At 45.2% G+C, this 19693-nt stretch overlaps 1 protein-coding gene and 1 non-coding gene across 2 annotated transcripts; both read right to left on the bottom strand.

Annotated features, from left to right (window-relative positions):
* Positions 1–162: 162 nt before the first annotated feature.
* LOC119054833 (U6 spliceosomal RNA) lies at positions 163–269 on the bottom strand. Its single transcript, XR_005083585.2, has one exon. It is a non-coding gene; the product is annotated as a U6 spliceosomal RNA (small nuclear RNA).
* A 16160-nt stretch (positions 270–16429) lies between these two features.
* APOA4 (apolipoprotein A4) lies at positions 16430–18953 on the bottom strand. Its single transcript, XM_037152876.2, has 3 exons — positions 18774–18953; positions 18314–18440; positions 16430–17549 (listed from the first exon to the last, which is right to left on the bottom strand). Exons 1-3 carry the CDS (start codon positions 18820–18822, stop codon positions 16577–16579), a joined length of 1149 nt encoding a protein of 382 aa, XP_037008771.2. The 5' UTR covers positions 18823–18953; the 3' UTR covers positions 16430–16576.
* Positions 18954–19693: the final 740 nt, after the last annotated feature.

The raw sequence follows: 19693 nt of genomic DNA on the forward strand, positions 1-19693 counted from the left end.
TGCTGGGAACTGGCCTGCAACCCAGGCCTGTGCCCTGATGGGGAATCGAACCACAATCTTTTGGTTCACAGGACCGTGCACAATCCACTGAGTTACACCAGCCAGAGCTTTATGCTTCTTTTTTTATTTTTCTTTTTATTTGTTTGTTTGTTTGTTTGTTTATTTAATATGGAACGCTTCACGAATTTGCATGTCATCCTTGCGCGGGGGCCATGCTAATCTTCTCTGTATCGTTCCAATTCCAGTATATGTGCTGCCGAAGTGAGCACTAAGCTTCTTTTTTAAATATATTTTATTGATTATGCTATTACAGTTGTCCCACTCCTCCCCTTCATTCCCCTCCATCCTGCACACCCCCTCCCACCCACATATCCCCCCTTTAGTTCATGTCCATGGGTCCATACATATAAGTTCTTTGGCTTCTACATTTCCTATACTGTTCTTAACCTCATCTGTCTATTTTCTACCCACCATTTATGCTACTTATTTTCTGTACCTTTTCCCCCTCTCTACCCCTTCCACTCCTCTGTTGATAACCTTCCATGTGATCTCCATTTCTGTGTTTCTGTTCTTGTTCTAGTTGTTTGCTTAGTTTGCTTTTGTTTTTGTTTTGGGTGTGGTTGTTAATACCTGTGAGTTTGCTGTCATTTTACTGTTCACATTTTTTATCTTCTTTTTCTTAGATAAATCCCTTTAACATTACATATAATAAGGGGTTGGTGATGATGACCTCCTTTAACTTGACCCCATCAGGGAAGCACTTTATCTGCCCTTCCATTCTAAATAATAGCTTTGCTGGATAGAGTAATCTTGGGCATAGGTTCTTGCCTTTCATGATCTGAAATACTTCTTTCCAGACCCTTCTTGCCTACAACATCTCTTTTGAGAAATCAGCTGGCAGTCTAATGGAAACTCTTTTGTAGTAACTCTCTCCTTTTCTCTTATTGCTTCTAAGATTCTCTCCTTATTTTTAATCTTGGGTAATGTAATTATGATGTGCCTTGGTGTCTTCCTCTCTGGGACTCTCTGAGCTTCCTGGACTTCCTGGAAGTCTATTTCCTTTGCCAGATTGGCAAAGTTCTCCATTATTTTTTTCAAATAGGTTTTCCACTTGTTGCTCTTCCTCTTCTCCTTCTGGTATCCCTATAATTTGGATGTTGGAGCATTTAAAGTTGTCCTGGAGGTTCTAAGACTGTCTTCTTTTTTTGAATTCTTGTTTCTTTATTCTGTTCTGGTTGAATGTTTATTTCTTCCTTCTGTTCCAGATAATTGATTTTAGTCCTGGTTTTCTTCCCTTCCCTGTTGGTTTCCTGTACATTTTCTTTCATTTTACTTAGCATTACCTTAATTTTTTCATCTAATTTGCAACCAAATTCAGCCAGTTCTGTGAACATCCTGATTACCAGTGTTTTGAACTGTGCATCTGATAGGTTGGCTACCTCTTCGTTGCTTAGTTGTATTTTTTTATGTAGCTCTGATCTGTTCTTTCATTTGGGCCATTTTTTTTTGTCTTGGAGCTCCTGCTAGGTATAAGAGGCAGAGCCTTAGGTGTTCATTAGGGCAGATTAGGGCAGGGCAACCCTCGTCACTGGGTTGTGACGCTGTATTTGGGGAAGGGGTCCCAGAGGGAACAATGGTACTTGCTCCACTCTCTACCAGATCAGTCACTTCCCCTGCTACCCACAAGCAAAGTGGGCCCTTCTGGTGCTGATTCCCAGGAGAGTTGGCTTGTGTACATTCTAGGACCCTGTGGGTCTCTCCAATGAACTCTCCTGTGAGGCTGAGAGTTTCTCCCACTGCCTCAACCCCCACAGGTGTTTTCAATCAGTGATTTGCGACTTTATTTCCCTGAGCTGGGACCCTGGGTTGTGAGGTCTGTGTCACTCCCCAGTTGTTCCTCCCAGTTTATCTGAATGGGGGACCACCCAATCCACCAGCCTCTGCCTCGAGGTCTGCCAGCTGCAGCATTGCCTGCCCCGCTCCATAATCTGCTGCCTTTCTGGGTCTGCCAGCGGCCGCCCTGCCCACCCCGGTCTTCTACCACCACTTTGCCATAAGTATCCTTTCCGCCTGCTGCCTGTTGCCACCCCTGCTACTGGTCTGGATGGATGTTTCTTCTTTAACTCCTTGGTTGTAGGACTTCCATACAGTTCAATTTTATGTCAGTTCTAGTTGTTTTTTGTTTTTAAATTGTTGTTGTCCTTCTTTTGGTTGTGTGAGGAGGCACAGTGTGTCTACCTATGCCTCCATCTTGGAGGGACGTTTGTCTAGATGGTTTATACTGTCCTCAGGCCTTAATTGAAGTCCATTTTTTTCATTTTTTTCTTTTTTTTATTGTTGTTCAGTTACAGTTGTCTCCATTTGCCTATTAAGAAACATGTTACATCTCAAATATATTTCAAGAAGAAGGGAATTTATGCTTAACAGAGCATTAAAATAGTGAAGCAAGTTAAGTAGTTACCTGTGTAACAATTTTTGTTTATTTTGAAAGACTATTTACATTAGTTGTCCAAAAAGATAATTAAATCAAAATCTAGAAGTGAAGAGTATAATAATTAAAATAAAATAAAAACTAATTTAGCTATAGTTGGAGAGAGAATTAGTAAACTAGAAGGTCTATCTTAGAAAAAATCACCCAGAAAGAATCATAGAACTAAAGAGAGGGCAAATATGAAATAAAAGGTAAGAGACATGGGAGACAGAATGGGAATGTCTAGTATATGCCTACTAGGATTTCAGCAAAGAATAGAGTGATGTTGCAACAGCAATATTCAAAAGATGATGCCTGAGAAATTTTGAAAATTGAAGAAAGATATGATCTGAATCCTCAGTTGCAGGAAGCATCCTGAGGGTTGAATAGGCTATGTTAAAACAAATCCAAATAAAAATACATCATCATGAATCTGCAGAACATCCAAGACAGAGTTCTTAACTGAAAAGGCTAATCATCTACAAATGAAAATAATTAGAACAACAGCTGACTTACCAGCAATATATCCTCTTCAAAAGCCTGGAGGTAAATTAATGGCAAGCCAAGAATTATATTCAGGTAAACTATTATTCAATAGTAACAAGCTAATTTTAAAGAGAGACTGAGAGAGTGTATCTTTTACGGATCCTCACTGAAAGAACTGCCAAGGGTCTGAAAAGGAAACAGAACCTAGAGAGGAGTGAGGTGCAAATAGACTTGGAAGCAGCAAACAATAAAATTAGTAAATGTTCAGGTGAATTGAAAATGCATTAGTAATTCTATATGTATTTATAAAAAATATGTCTATACATATTTAAATACACACATATTTAAACCATATGAAATTGGCTTTTTCATAACTAAAAACTTGTTTAAATTTCATATAGGTCAACCTAACATAAAATATATATTTTTAAATTTTATTTCTCTTTTTTATTTTTAGAGAGAGGGAAAGGGAAGGAGAAAGAGAGGGAGAGAACCATCAATGTGTGGTTGCCTCTCACATGGCCCCCACTGGGGAGTGGGCCCACAACCCAGGCATGTGCCCTGACTGGGAATCAAACCACGAACCCTTTGGTTCACAGCCCACGCTCAATCCACTGAGCTACACCAGCCAGGGCAACATAAAATATTTTTATATTTCACATAGTCTGTCTTATTCACTGCTGTATTTCCAATGCTCGTCATGGTAAAGGGCAGTTTATTCTCTGGAGAGGGTAACAAAGGAAAAATGGGTCTTTGGGCTTGGGTAAACAAGGTATTGCTGAGGGTCATGGTTCTTGTACTTAGGAAAGGAAAATTTAAGTAAAACCTTATAGTTAGAAGATGGTGTCTGTCCACACACCATCTTTCCCTTTGGCCAAAATGTTGGCCAGTTAGACTTTACTCTTCAGGAAAGTGACTAGACCATTCTCCCTGAGAAATCTGACTAACCCAAGAAAGCATACCTAAAGAAACACATTTAGGGGTTCTTTGTGGTCAAGATGGCCCACCTTAACATCACCCATGGACTCAAGGTTTCACACCAGCTTCTTTTTTTCTTCTAATTGACTCTGAAAATTATAAACACACAGAAACGCTGGAACACCAGTGCCATGATCAGCCTGGTGTTCACCATCTAGGTTCAATAATTGCTAATATGTTGCCATGTTTGCTTCCTTTCTCTCTGTATATGTGTTTTATATATTTGGAAGTTGCAGATAGCATGCACTTTTCCTCTAAATAACTTCAGTTTTATATACTAAAAAGTAAGGACACTCTTATACAAAAGTACAATATTCTTGTCATACCTAGGAAAGTCAACAATAACTCAATAATGTAATTATATATACAGTCCATGATCAGATTTTTTCATTTATCCTTTAAAAAGCTTTTCATTATTGTTTCATTTTTTTCCTGTAAGATCTAGTAAAGGTCTGTGCATTGCCCTAGTTTGTTAAGTACTTTTTCAATTCTACTGAAATGCTCTTACATTTTTTAAAAAAGACATTAACTTTTTTAAAAGACCAAATGAATTGTCTTGTACAATGTCCCATAATTCATCTGATTCTGTCTTGGTAACGTCATTTGCCTTTTTGCTCTTGTCTTCTGTATTGCCCATAAACTGGAATCTAGGTCTAAAGGCTCAGTTATGTTCAGGTTATGTTTAAAGTATTTCTGGCAAAAGTAAAGGTGAAGCAGGAACTTCCTATTATATCACATTAGGAGATGTAATGTCCAATTGTCCCCTACTAGTGAGCCTAAATTTCATCTCTTTGTAGGTGCTGACTACCAGATCTCTTCTCTGTAAAGAGACGTCATTTCCCTTTGTAAATAAATAAACTCCAAAAGTCTTATCAAAAATCTGAAATGCTTTTTGTTGCATTTTAAGAAGCTGACATCTTTCTTAGTAAATCGACCTAATCTTCCAGCATTAAGACTCTCCATATAGGAAGGGGGTGCTGGACCTTGCAACACACATGCTTGTCTCCCAGATTTCCCTCCTCCCCTCACCTGCAGTTACATTAACTTGGCTCTTACATTCCTCAGAGGTGTTGACTAGTGGAAACCGTGGGAGGAGGCTTACAAAGGTAATGAGTTAGCCAGGTTTTATAAACTAGGTAGTCTGGATGAGCAACCTGCCTGAGACTAATCAGCACCATGAAGGAGGGCTGCAGGAGAAACAAAGGAGCAGGCATCCTGAACCAGGGTCAGGTTCCAGTGAGGTCCAAATGTGGAAGGAGTGCTCTAGTCAAGGCAGAAGACACAGAGGCATTTGTTCTAGAGAGCAATGGGAAAATTGGGAAGAAATAGAATTTTGAGGTGTCAGGGAGAATAGTCAAAAAACAATGTAGGAAATTGATCGGGAGATTTCACTTTGGCAAAGAGCATTATGTTTTGGGCTAGGAGCAGGAATGACAGAGATGTGAGGCATGGTAGGTTCAAAAGAGAAGTTAGCATTGCATCAGAAATATCCAAAGCCTTGATGAAGACAGTAGGTGACACTGAAACCAACATGATTGGGCCCTGGAAGGGTGGGACCACTTACTGTGTACCAGACATCCCACCAGGTCCTGGAGATGAACTCAGCAACACTTAACGCCCAACAAGATTACACTGAGTCAGGGATATTCCAAGTACTATATAGCAAAAGAAGAATTCTCTGGGTGACAAACAGAAGAAGCAATATACACAGCCTGAGGAAAGATGTGGAGATAGGAAGCTATGCATCCATAGCTTGTTGGGGAAACACTGAGGGGCAGAGAATAGCTAGAGTGTGGTAGTAGGGGGCAGCCTGGGAAGGTACCTGAGCATACCTGCAAATCTCTCTGCCCCTCGGAGTCTGACCCAATAGGATTTTAAAAGACTTGAAAACAATAACCCCTCTATCGGGCACCAACCATGTCCCCAATATTTATCTTTGTTGTCTCTGATGCTATAGTTAATACTGCAAGGTAGTTATCCTCATTTTACTAACAGAGAAACCGAGGCTCAGAGATGTTCAGTAACTTGCTCAGGGTCTTGCCCAGGGCTAGTCTTGAGTTTGTCTGATAGGACACCCCTGCTTCTGAGATCAGAACCAAGCAGAGCCTCTATACTCCTTGCTGGGAGAAGCCAGGGACCCACAGTGCTCAGTAGAAAGCCAGGTCCCATTCCCCTCACCCCAAAGGGTTTATGATTTGGGAGAAAGGGAACTGTTGAAATGCAGGGAAGCCAGGGTATATCCGGGCACAGGAACAGTAGTAGCTTGGGGCCAGACAGGGAAAGGACAGCCAAAACCAGAAACAGCTGCCAAGTCATTATGGGGAATGGAGTCCACCACTCCCTCCTGGTCTCATCCCACACTTAAATGTGACCCCCTCAATTCTCCTCTCCTGTCGCCTTTAGAAGTAGAACCAACTCAAGCTATGGCCAGAACACCATGTCCTTAGGTGTTTAGCCTTGTCACTGTGGCTTGTTTACCGCCCCCCCCCCCCCCCCGCCAATGATCCACTGTGTCGGAGAAATGCCCCACAGCTACATGTTTGTGTCAGAAACATCTGCCAGTGGTGCAAGAGCTAGGTGGGACCAGTGACGTGGACTCTGATACCATGAAATGTGCTGAGCGCAACATAGTGATGTTGTGCCAACAAAGATAAGGATTTTCATTATTTGCTTGGATTTCATTTACATGTACCATTCTTCATTATTAAAGATTTGAGGCTACCGTCAATGAAAACTGAAATGATAATGATGATGATGAGAGAGGGAGAGACCCTCAGGACCAGAAAAAATGAAAGGAATAACAGAAAATCATGACCTGACAAAGCACAAGACCTGAAGGACAAATCACAGAGGCAATAAGAGAAGACAGACTTGCTATAACTGACTTTCACATTGGCTTTGGGTTTCCTGGAAGCCTATGAAGAGGTAAATTCAGTGTTATATAATTGTCATAGTTGGAAAGAAAAAGTACACTGGACTCACAGGGAAAATAAAGCTTTTCCAAACATTGAATTGTGAAATAAGTATCTCTATGAGACTTTATGTAGAAGGGCCTTTAAATTGTGTTAAAAGTCTTTAAGGGATGGCAATTTTGCTTAAGATCAAGGCGAGGTAGCCCAAATATCTCAGCTTCTGGTGGACCTGACAAGATTTGTGTATAAAATTAAGAGTGCTTAATAATTTTGAGTAGGAAGTCCTGTCTTTTAAAATATTAACTAACATTGATAAATAGCTTTATTTTTCTTAATATTTAAAAGAGTACAATGCACAAAAGGTATAAAATATAGATAAGCAAAAATTATATGTTTATAATTTTTCCACCACCAGCATTTGTACATTCTTTTACATTATTTTTGTCTAGGCATATATTTATATAATTTCACATAATTTGTTTACAAATTTATTTTTATTGTGATCAACCTATTTGTGTAGTAACCTGATTTATCATTCAAAGACTACATTATATGTATACATCTGTGTCAATAAATGTTCATTCACAATATGATTTTAATGGAGATTAATATAGACATACCATAATTAATTTTATTTTTATTAATTATGGTTATTTTTTAATTTTTAAGATTTTATTTGTTTGTTTATTTTAATATATTTTATTGGTTATGCTATTACAGTTGTCCCACTTCCCCCCCTTCTTTCCCCTCCACCCTGCTCACCCTCTCCCACCCACATTCCCCTCCTTTAGTTCATGTCCATGCATCATAAGTTCTTTGGCTTCTACATTTCCCATACTATTGTTGCTCTCCCCCTGTCTATTTTCTACCTACCATTTATGCTACTTATTCCCTGTACCTTTTCCCCCTCTCTCCTCCTCCCACTCCCCTGTTGCTACCCTCCATGTGATCTCCATTTCTGTGGTTCTGTTCCTGTTTGCTTAGTTTGCTTTTGTTTTAGGTGCGGTTGTTAATAATTGTGAGTTTGCTGTCTTTACTGTACATGTTTTTTATCTTCTTTTTCTTAGATAAGTCCCTTTAACATTTCATAATAATAAGGGCTTGGTGATGATGAACTCCTTGAACTTGACCTTATCTGAGAAGCACTTTTATTTGCCTTTCCATTCTAAATGAAAGCTTTCCTGGATAGAGCAATCTTGGATGTAGGTCCTTGTCTTTCATGACTTGGAATACTTCTTTCCAGCCCCTTCTTGGCCGTAAGTTCTCTTTTGAGAAATCAGCTGACAGTCTGATGAGAATTCCTTTGTAGGTTACTGTCTCTTTATCTCTTGCTTATTCTAGGATTCTCTCCTTCATTTTTATCTTGGCTAATATAATTATGATGTGCATTGGTGTGTTCCTTCTTGGGTCCAACTTCTTTGGGACTCTCTGAGCTTCCTAGACTTCCTGGAAGTCAATTTCCTCTGCCCAACTGGGGAAGTTCTCTTTTATTATTTTCAAATAAGTTTTCCACTTATTGCTCTCCCTCTTCCCTTTCTGGTACCCCTCCTGGTAATTCAAATGTTAGAATGTTTAAAGATATCCTGGAGATTCCTAAGGCTCTTCTCATTTTTTTGAATTCTTGTTTCTTCCTTTTTTTCCTTCTGGTCCACTCCACGGATTTGAGTCCCAGTTTTCTTCCCATCACTATTGGTTCCCTGTGCATTTTCCTTCATTTCACTTAGTATAGCCTTCATTTTTTCATCTAATTTGTAAACAAATTCAGCCAATTCTGTGAGCATCCTGATCTCCAGTGTTTTGACCTGTGCATCTGATAGGTCAGCTATCTGTTCATCACTTAGTTGCATTTGCTGTGGAGCTTTGATCACTTCTTCCATTTGGGCCATTTTTTTTGGTCTTGTCTTGCCTGTTATGTATGGGGGCGGAGCCTTAGGTGTTCACCAGGGTGGGGCAACCATTCACTGGGTTGTGATACTGTATGTGGGGGTGGATTCCAAGAGAGAACAATGGCTCTTGCTCCACTCTCTGTCAGATTTCAGTCCCTTCCGCAGCTTCCCCCAAGCAAACTGGGCCTTCCTGGTACTGATTCCCATATGAGTGGTCTTGTGTACATTCTAGAACCCTGTGGGTCTCTCCAACAAACTCTCTTGTGAGGCTGGGAGTCTTTCCCTGTGCCTCAAATGCCACAGATGTTTTCTGTGAGGGTATTTTCTGTGGTGTTTTAAGGCTTTATTTCCCAGCACTGGGACCCTGGGTTGTTCGGTCTGTCTTTCTCTCCAATTTCGCCTGGTTTATCTGCACGCGAATGTGAGACTGCCCAGTCAGCCAGCTGCCTTGCGCGCAGTGCCTGGCTTCACAATCACTGCCTTGCTGGGTCATCCCATTGCCATCTGTGTCTAGGTCTGCCAGCTGCCACCTGCACACTCAGGGTCCACCCACAGCCATCTTGTGTGCCTGGGGTGCCTTGCATGCCTGGTGCCACTGCTTTTTGTACCACGACCCCTCTCCAACCGGCTGCCTGACTCCGCCCCACCCACTGGTCTGCTCGAATGTGTCTATTTTATCTCCTTGGTTGTCTGACTTCCATACAGTTCAATTTTCTGTCAGTTCTGGTTGTTATTTTGTTTTTAAATTGTTGTTGCCCTTCTTTTGGTTGTGCCAGGAAGCACAGTGTATCTACCTATGCCTCCATCTTGGCTGGAAGTCTATTTATTTTTAGAGAGAGGGGAAGGGAGGAAGAAAGAGGAGAGAAACATCAATGTGTGGCTGCCTCTCATGAGCCCCTTACTGAGGACCTGTCCCACAACCCAGGCTTGTGCCTTGACTGGGAATTGAACCAGCAACCCTTTGGTTCACAATGTGGCACCAGTCTACACCATCTAGGATGGACATACCATAATTTAACAATCTACTCTTATTCATTTTTTAAACAAATATTTATTGAGCACCTAAGAGGTTCTAGGCATTATGCTAGGTGCTTATGATACAAGAATAACCAAGGTATAAAAGGCCTCTGCCCTCTCCCAAACCACCTAGATTCTGCATCTGTGGCAGCTGTCAAGAATGACGCTGCCTGGGCTCAATTTTGTCCATAAGGTTTGGGGTTCCATGCAGGGAGCCTCTGGGTATGTTTCCTTTAGGCAGAATGTATATAAAAGAAATTATAATTATACTGTGGTTCAAAAGAGGAGTAAAAATAAGACCAAAGCTGTATTTAGAAAGAGTCCATTTAATTTTAATAATCTTTAACAGAATTCTCTAAAGATCGAATCAATTATTTGGAGAGATGGTAAGTTGTCTGTTAGTGTAAGGGTTCAACACTAAGGAATATTCATTCACTCAACAACAGAGTGGTGACCATTTGCCAGGCCTTGTGTTAGAGGCTATATATTAGTTTGCTATTGCTGCATAACAAACCACCACAAAATGTAGTGATCTCTCATAATTTCTATGGGTCAGTGTCTTGGCTATGTGATTCTGGTTCCAGGTCTGTCATGAGGTTGCAAACAGAATATTGACCAGGGAGAGAGTCATCTGAAAGCTTGGCCAAAGCTGGAGAATCTGTTTCCAAGGTGGCTCATTCACATGACTGCCAAGTTGGTGCTGGCTGTGGGGGAGGGGCTGCAGTTTCTCCCTGTGTGAAACCCTCTACAGAGCTGCTTGACTGTCCTCAGAACCGGGTACTTGTTTTTTCTTCAGCATCAATGATCCAAGAGAAAGCAAAGTGAAAGCCAAGATGCCCTTTATGACCCATTCTTGTAAGTCACATGCCATGACTTCCACATTAGCCTACTGACTATGTAAGTCTGCCTTCTTTGATATGAGATGGACCACACAAGGGTATGAATACTAAAGGTGAAGATCAGTCTTAGAGCTGTCTCAGAGGCTGGTTACCACACTCTGTAAATACAATGGTGAATGAACAAATGGAGTGCCTGACCTCAAGAGGCTGTTACGATCATTTATTAGAGATGATGGCAAAAGAATTGGACTGAGAGACAAGAGGGTTCCTTCCAGTACCAATATCCTATGATTTTTGTGTTTCTAGGCCCTGGCTCTTTAGTCACTGTATCACCAAGCTACTACCTCAGAATCAGCAGCTCAAATCATCACTCCTCTGACATGGGAAATTCTGGGGTCTCTAATTGTGTGCCTCCATAATTACCTGCTTGTCATCACATAGAGAGATGACCTTGGTCCCACTCTTCCTGCTCTCATACACAGAAGTACTTAGATAACCCCACCCTTGTTTTTTGCTCCAGAACATTCCACTGCCCAGGCTCCACCTCCTGGGGGCATGGGGCAGCCTGTGATAACATCTGGAGGACACAACGCCCCAATGTAGAAGCTGCTTATGACCCAGCTTGGACCAACAGCAGCAAGGCCCCATGGTTACCAGAGGAACTTGGGCCCCAGATCCTTCCTTTGCCCTGTTGTGCTCTCTCCTCTCCCTAATCAGGGCCATTTCATACACCACAGACATCAGAGGTAATGAACCTTCTGATGTTCTCAGAAGACTCTGACCTTGAGTCTTGAGGATGGGTGCCTGGGTGTGGTTAGCATTTCAGCGTGGCCCACACCCATGCTGGCTGAGAGTCTCTTGGGGGCACTAATCCATGTCCACAAGAAGACCATTATCTACAGGTCACCTGAGAAACCAGAGGTAACTCAAGAAGCTTCAGGCCTGAAATTGTGCTGAGCTCTGGGGAAACTGTTGGGAGATACTGATGTGGGCTGCCCCAGAGTCCAGCAGAACGCCCTTCCTTTGCACTCGCTGAGGACTCTCACTACTTGGTTCTCCTGTGTGCAAGTACTTCAGTCTTGCCAGGGGTGTGGCCTGGATCTCGGAGAAACTCTGGTGAATATTTACTTGTTCATTCATTCATTTCTAGTTTTTAAAGTAATGCTGTTAAAATGCCTAGTATTTTAAAAAACCCAGAAAATAACAAGTGTTGGAGAGGATGGGGAGAAATAAAGCCTTGTGCACTGTTGGTGGGAATGTAAAATAGTACCTCTGCTATAAAAAACAACATGGTGATTTAAAAAAAAATTAAACATAGAATCACCATCCAATCCAGCAATCCCACTTCTGAGTACCTACACAAAAAAATGGAAAGCCGGGACTTGAGGAGATATTTCTACACTAATATGCATAGCAGCATTATTCATAATAGCCAAAAGGTGGAAGCAACCCAAGTGCCTGTGAATAGATGAATGGATAAGCAGGATATGGTATATACACAAAATGGAATATTATTCATTCTTTAACAGGGGGAGTCCAACCTGCGGTCCACAGGCCATGTGCAACTCAGGATGGCTATGAATGTGGCCCAACACAAAATCGTAAATTTACTTAAGACATTATGAGATTTTTTTTATGACTACATGTTGCGGTATATTTAATGTATGACTCAGGACAACTCTTCTTCCAATATGGTGCAGAGACCCCAAAAGGTTGGACACCCCTGCTAAAAGGAAGGAAATTCTGAAACATGCATAAAACTTAATAACGTGCTAAGTGAAAGAAGCCAGACACAAAAAGACCCTTACCTGAACTGTGTTGAAGAGGCAAACTCATGGAGACAGAAAGTAGACTAGAGATTAACAGGGGCTGGAGTCAGCAGTGGTAATGGGATATCACTCGATGGGTACATAGTTTCTATTTGGTGTGATGAGAAATGTTGGAGAGAGTAGTAATGGTTTTACAACATTGTGAATATAATTAATGTCACTGTATAATACACTTTAAAATTTTTTAATGGCAAATTTTGTGTTTCATATGTTTTCCCACAGTAAAAAGTAGTACTAAAACATTATCTTAAAGTCTGTCTCCATTTAATCAAGTTACTGGGATTCAAATGTCATTGAGCTGAACCCGCCTGCCTTTCTGTGCTGGGTGTTCCTCCTTCTTTTAGGGGGTCTTGGTACTACTTGATGAGTAGCTTGCATTACTCATTAAGTCGGGCTCACCCTAGAGGCACCACAGCCTGGTAGTTGCAGTTCTATAACTGGGTGGCCCAGGTTCCAACCTCAGTTCCACTACTAGTTAGATAATGTGCCTCACCATGCTGAGCTGCCTTTTTCTCACTTACATCTTTCTCACTGCATCTTTGAGGTCACATTGTGATGTGAGGATTACATGACAGGATATGGTACATATATCATAGTTTTTAAAAACTCTTAACATAAAGTGTCAGCTTTATTGCCTATCCTACATTTAAAAATTCTGCAACCTTCTGCTACTAGACATTTTTCATTGGCCATCTTTTGGTGGTGGTTGGTGGCCAGTGGGGGGGACTTAAGCCTCCTTTCTTATTTCCTCTTTTCCCTTCTGTGACCTCCCCTCAGTCCCCACTATGCGTCACCACTAAGGGGAAGCACAGAGCAGTGGCAATCATCTCTATCTCATGGGCTCTGCCAGCCAGTCCCTCAGGGTCTCCACTTCAGTAGCCAGCATGGACTGCCAGCACACTTCTCTCTCCAAGTAGAACTCTGGATCTACCCACTTTTCACCTCCCGAATATTCACATACAAATAGGCACTAGTGTTTCTTAATGGGGTTATATAAATGCATAATATTCAGGACCCAGCTTCTTTATTGTTTGAAATATGTTGGACATCTCATAAATAGATTCCCCAATTATTTTTTTTATTAATTTAGAAAGAGAGAAGAAGGGAGAGAGAGAAAAAAAGACCCCACCAATTTGCTGTTCCACTTATCTATGCATTCAGTGGTTGATTTTTGTTTGTGCCCTGACCGGTGATTGAACCCCCAACCTTGGTGCATCAGAATGACGCTCTAACCACCTGAGCTCCCAGGCCAGGACCTAGAGCATTTTTCATGAACTCAGGTCCTCAGGGGAGACCTGAGCGCAGTTGCCAGAGCACCTCAGAGAAGGGTGAACAGAGCTGGCTGACCAAGCTGAGCATCACATGGCCATTTCCTGATCTCAGCTGTCCATTTTTCTTAGGTGCTAGAGATGTCCCCTGCATTGACTGAGACACAGGAAGCACAGCCCAAAGAGTAGCTTAGAAAAAAAGAGAAGACTGACTTCCCTGAAGGATGGAACCAGCCCTAATGAAGACTAAGTATACATCAGAGCAGTCAGCAGGACTGACTGGAACAGGTCAGGGATGGGGCGCAGCTTCCAGGGGCCACAGCAGGAGAAACCACCACAAGAGAGAAAGGGCATGTTGAGGCTCTGAACTGCTAGTCACAGAAACCTATTCTGGAAGGTGTAAGCAAAAATAACCCAATTTATTCAAATATTTGTGGAAATTTTGAGAAAACTTGGAGTACTTGATTTGGAAAATAGACAAGAATAAGGGAAGCTAAGGGAGAAGCATGGCCACGATCACTCCACAAAACTAGACCTGTGGGGACAGCACTGCTGCCACTGGTGAGTCAGGAGAGCCCTGTTCTGAGCCTCTGGCCCTCTGCAAACCAGCTGCTGCAGCCCCACGGTCTTGCCCATCCCAGAAAGAACTCTCCATGCTCTCTGTTGCTTTGAGCCAGCTCCTCACTCAGAGTCTGGGGCACTCTGTCTGATCTGCTGAGTAAAGGCCCAGTGCCATGTCTAGAGGAAGGGAGGCTGGAAGGCAAGAGGCTGGCACTTTTGTGTTTCTCATGGGTGGCAGACTTTGACACCCATCAAGAATCCTAAGTGGGAAATTCCACAAATAAACCAGGGAAGGCTGAGGCTGCACAGCCAGAAGTGACGCAGCTGCCAGTGGATACCTGCCAGGTCAGAGCCCAGGAGCCTGAAAGCCAGGGAAGAAATCTTGGTGTAGGAAAGAGAAGGCAGTCCTCATCCAGTGGGACCAGGGCCATGGCAGGACCCTTGTAGACCTGGGGGACTGTGGGGAAAACTATCAAAGACCCGAACTAAGGACCAGGCTCTGGGAGACAGTGAGGCGCTAAACCTGATGGCCCCCAGGTGAGGTCTGAGAACATCTCTGGAGCATCCAGACCCACTCAGAGCCCTGCTTTCCCTCTGTCCTACTTCCTTTTAGTGCCTTGTTCTGTTCGGTCCTTAAGCCAGCCAGTAAACTTCCAGGTGCCTGGTGATTTATCAAGTTGTTTTCACAGATATGTTCCTGCCCTCCTAGTGGGCCAGGTGTGCAGGTGGCGGCAGCAGCCTTACTGACCCCAAGTGTGGGAGTGACAGCAGCCAGAGCTAGGAAGGCCCGGGGTCTGCTCTTGGCCAGCTCTGGTGGCCTCATGTGACCTGGCATCAGTGGAGCATAAGGAGTGAGTGGGGAGAGGAAATCATATTTATTGCACATCTATGTGCTACAGCAGGGGCAGCATCAACATAGAAACAGTTATTGCACATTTACTCTACCTGATATTGTACTGAGGGCTTCACATGCACCATCCCATCAAACCCTCACAGCAAGACTGTGAGCTGAGCGTTACCATTCCTGTCTTCCAAAAGAGGCCGGATAATCTGCCTCAAATCACGCAGCAGTCACTGGAAAACCCAGGATTCAAAATCAAGTTTGCCTGATTCTCAAGTGGGATGCTTCCCAATAGGCACATAGTCAGGCTACACCAGGGCTGGAGCGGGATAAGCATGGACCAGACCATGACTGTGGGGCCACTGTCCTGAGAGAACCTTGGGAGGGAAGGATGGAGAGAGGAGACCCCAGAAAACTCTCCCCGGGACACTGCCCCCAGGGTGTGTTCTGGGTGTCCTTAAAAACAGCTCTGAAAGGCCTGTGCTCCACTCTGGGAAGGAAAGGGGTGTCGGGTTGGAACTGCAGACCTGGGGTCAGAGGTAACAGCCAGGATGTAAGTCATCTGGGACATGGGCGTGGACTGGTTCTTCTCTGAAGCTCCGAGGGAAAGCCCACTCTAGAGGCCGCACGACTGGCTGTGCTGAGGAGACTGCCTGGGGCCTGGCCAGACCGGACCTCTCTTCTCCCGCTCTCTGCTTCAGTGTCAGCAAGCCCGGCCCAGCCCCGCCGGCAGGAGGCACCTGGGAGAGCACAGGAGGGCCCACAGGTCCGGGCCCTGCTTCATCCCTCCTCCCAGGAGTCATCCACGTCTCTAGGCCTCATCTCTCAACTCTGGAGACCATGGGTTTATCAGTCAAGAAATTTCGGAAGTAAGCATGAATTGATTTTATAATGGGAGTGGGGTTAGAGCACATAAATCAGTCAAGTTAAGGGTGTAGTGTGCCAATAGCTCTCCAAAGTCAGGGACCATGTCCTGCTTACCTAGATGGACGCCTTAGAGTGAAGCACAGTGTCAGACTGACACTCCACAAAAGCTGTTCTTCTCATTGTTGGATGCCTAGAACACTGACTGGCACATTGCTGGCACTAAATACATATTTGACGGCTGAGGGAATATAAGTGGATTGCCTATTTCATCCACAGATAACGCGGGACATCTTGTTCTACTTTCCCCTTAGCGCACTCCCCACACCCTGCCCTCACCCCTTCCACAGGCTCATCTCCCCAGCCCGGGTGCCCTCCAAGGTATGCCCAACTGCACCTGCTAAGCTTTGCCAAGCAGTGGTCTCACCCCCACCTCAGTCCCAGGAATACCAAGAAGTTACACTGCGACCAGACTGAGTTAGTTTCTCAGCAGTTTTATTGAGTAGCAAGAGATAGTGTCACTTGCCACAGGACATGTATCCTCAAGCACGTAGAAGAATTGCTTTGGGACACAGACAGGTGGTGGGACAGGTGTCAGTGATGGGGTTGGAGCACCAGGGGCAGCTCAGCTCTCTGCCAGGGCCACTGTCAGCTCCTGCTCTGGGAGTGCCAGGGGCTTGTCCTGGCTCTCTTTCTCCTTGAGGGTGCTAAAGAAGGAGTTGACCCTGTCCCTCAGATCCTTCTCCAGAAAGCTCAAGTGGTCTTCCACATCCCTCGACTGGGGACCAAGCTTCTGCTTGAGCTCCTGCACCTGCTGCACCAAGGCTTTGTTGAAGTTCTCCCCATAGGACCCCACAGCGCGGCGGAATTCTTCCACCTGCCGCTCCAGGCTGCTGCTCAGCTGGGCCAGTGACTTCTGCACCCCCTCGGTATTGCCGCTCAGCTTGCCACGCAGGTCCTCGGTCACGGGCACCAGCCTCCGCCGCAGCTCCTCCACATCTGCCGACATCTTTGCCTTCAGCCCCTCTACGTTCTTCTTCATCTGAAAGGCCACGCCCTCCAGCTGGCGGTTGAGCTTCTCCTGGACGTCCTGCGCATAGGGAGCCAGGCTGCGGCGCAGCTCCTCCATGTTCTGGTCGATCTTGACCTTGAGCTCGTCCGTGTAGGGCGTGAGGTGCCCCTTGAGTTCCTCCATGTTCTGGTCGATCTTGACCTTGAGCTCATCGAGGAAGGGTGTCATCGAGGTGTGCAAGTTGCCCGCATTCTCACGTAGCACAGTCTCCATTCGCTGCGCGTAGGGAGTCAGCTGGCTCCGCAGGTGCTCAGCCTGTGTGTTGACCTTGGTGCGCAGCTCATCTGCGTAGGGCCCCAGGCGCTGCTGCAGCCCGCGGACGTTGTCCCCAATCTTCTGGCTCACCTCGTCGGCATGGGGCAGCAGCTGCGCCCGCAGCTCCTCCAGCTCCTTCCGAATCTCCTCCTTCAGCTTCTCAGAGTCCTTGGTCAGGCGTTCGTGCAGATCTGTGACGAAGGGCACCAGCTTCTTCTGCAGGTCAGCCGCGTAGTCATTCACTTCCCCAAGTTTTTCCTGGAAGAGGGAGCTGCCAAAGAAGAGCACAAGGGCGCTAAGGTTACATTTGTCACTACATGCCAGGACCTTGTTTCCTGATATAGCACTCACCTTATACACACCTGCCTAGGTCAGGTGAGTGTTCAGGAGTCCCAAGTTCACCCATCTTTTCCCTGTGGCTTTTCCTATGGTGGATCATGATTTGAGAGACGGCGTGTAATAGACCAAGTTATTACACTGCACTTGCGTCTCTGAATCTCCCCTGAATCTGAACCACAGAATAACATGACCTTGAGCCAATTGCTTTCCTCTCCTTGTCTGTGAAATGTGGACTTTGAGGACCTTTCCTGCTGAGGTGTGCTGTGATGTAGATCTCATTCTCTAACAGAACGCTGCGTTCTGGACTTCTAGTGACACAGGTGCTGGTTTCCTTGCATGTGCCCACCTACAGAGTTTCCCAAATATCCTGACCTCCCTTCCTACGACTTCCCAGAGGCCTGTCCTTTTGGAATGCATTAGAACCCGGTTCACATGACAGTTCCCTCCTTCCCTTTCTTCCATGAGCCTCAGTGAGAAAATGTTGCCATTCGTCACATTAAGAAAGTTCAAGCAGGAAGACACCTGAGGGATTATTCAGTTCAACCTTCCTGTTTCCATATGTGGACACCAGCTCCAGAGACTTCAGGGTCACCCAACGAGTCAGTGACAGGGCAGTGGGCATCGGGTCTTCTGCCTCTGAGCAACACATTGTATGGCCTCTAAGTAGCCCTGCCCTGCGAGCTGTGCCCCTCTTACTTGAGCTGCTGGGTGAGCTCAGACTTCTGGAAATGTTCCACAGCCTCCTTGGCATTGCTGCTCAGCTCGTTGAAATAGTTCCACACCACAGTGGCCACCTGGTCGGCACTGACCTCAGCCTGAGCACCTAGGCAGGAAACAGAGCAATTCATGAGAATCAGTCTCCTTCCTTGTCCTTACACACTAGCCCTGTGCTATAGACCGGATGATGGTGGGGAAGCCGAGTTCCCTCTCAGCGAGGTGGGAGGCCACAGGGACATGTGGAATTGGTATAGCACCACTGCCTGTGGGCCTATGGCTATGAACGGGCCAGCTCTCCTGTGAGCCAGGTGGCACCTGAGCAGCCCTCACATCCTGCCAGTGGCCAACAGGCACTTGGAACTACATGTCCTCTTGTCTGGGCCTCAGACTCTTCCCCCTGCCCCACTTGATGCAGCATCCAAAGGCAGCTCCTACTTACCAGTGATAGCCACCAGGGCCAGGGTCAGGACCACAGCCTTCAGAGACATCCTGGGCTCCCTGCTGAGCTGGAGGAGTCTTGTTACACACAGGATCCCTTCTGGAATCAGGGAGCCAGAAGGGAGGTTCTCAGGCTGCTCACCTGTGCTGCTGTTTGAACTGACTGAAGCTCAGAGCCAGCCGGACATTTAAACCCCTACCAGGCGGCCCTCCCCATGTCCCCTCCCAGTGGAACTCCACGCTGGAAGGTGACACATTCATTCCCAGGAGGCCTCTTGGACTTTTGTGACCCTATGACGATATGGAAGCTGACAGCAGACTGGGACTTGTGCCCCTCCCGGTACAGAAGAGAAGTCCAGCGAACTTTGAACTATAGAGGAAATGAGGTCCAGGTAATGCCTGAGCCCCAAACTGATACCCCAGAGGCCCTGCTGGCAGCTCCGGGTCTGTGCCAGAGACCTCCTCTGTCTACCTCCTCTGTCTACCTCTACCCCGGGGGAGAGAGCACTCCATCCCCAAATCCCCCAATTCTGACTCCATCTCAGAACACCAGACACTGGACTGGAATCACCAGGGACACAGATCAGGGCAGTGAGCTAAGTTCCAGGGCTCTGGTCAAGGTGCAGTCACGGGGAAGGGCCTTGTGAGGCTTCGGGCAGGACTCCATGTTGAAGAATTAAGTGTAAATTTGCTTCATGTCTCACTGCTGCAAACATGTCACCTTGGCCCGGTGATTCAGGTTGGTCCAACTCTGAGCTGTTTCTCCCGTGAAAATGGCATTGTTGGGTATATTAAATGGGTTGTTTCTGGTAAAGTGGGTAGTATAGTCCCTGGCACAGAGTAAGCACTAAAAAAGTGTTGCTGTCATTAAAAACATTGTTTTCCTGATTGGGACCAAAGAAGGGAGTACGGTAGGATGCT

The sequence above is a fragment of the Artibeus jamaicensis genome, unplaced genomic scaffold, assembly GCF_021234435.1.
Source record: "Artibeus jamaicensis isolate MK-2021 breed Jamaican fruit bat unplaced genomic scaffold, CSHL_Jam_final contig_196, whole genome shotgun sequence".
NCBI classification, from domain to species: Eukaryota; Metazoa; Chordata; class Mammalia; order Chiroptera; family Phyllostomidae; genus Artibeus; species Artibeus jamaicensis.

Coding starts and splice junctions, on each gene's coding strand:
- APOA4 (XM_037152876.2), bottom strand. CDS start 18,822: ATGTCTCTGAAGGCTGTGGTCCTGACCCTGGCCCTGGTGGCTATCACT. Junction 18,441..18,773: donor GGCCCTGGTGGCTATCACTG/GTAAGTAGGAGC, acceptor TTTCCTGCCTAG/GTGCTCAGGCTGAGGTCAGT. Junction 17,550..18,313: donor GAGCTCACCCAGCAGCTCAA/GTAAGAGGGGCA, acceptor CTTCTTTGGCAG/CTCCCTCTTCCAGGAAAAAC.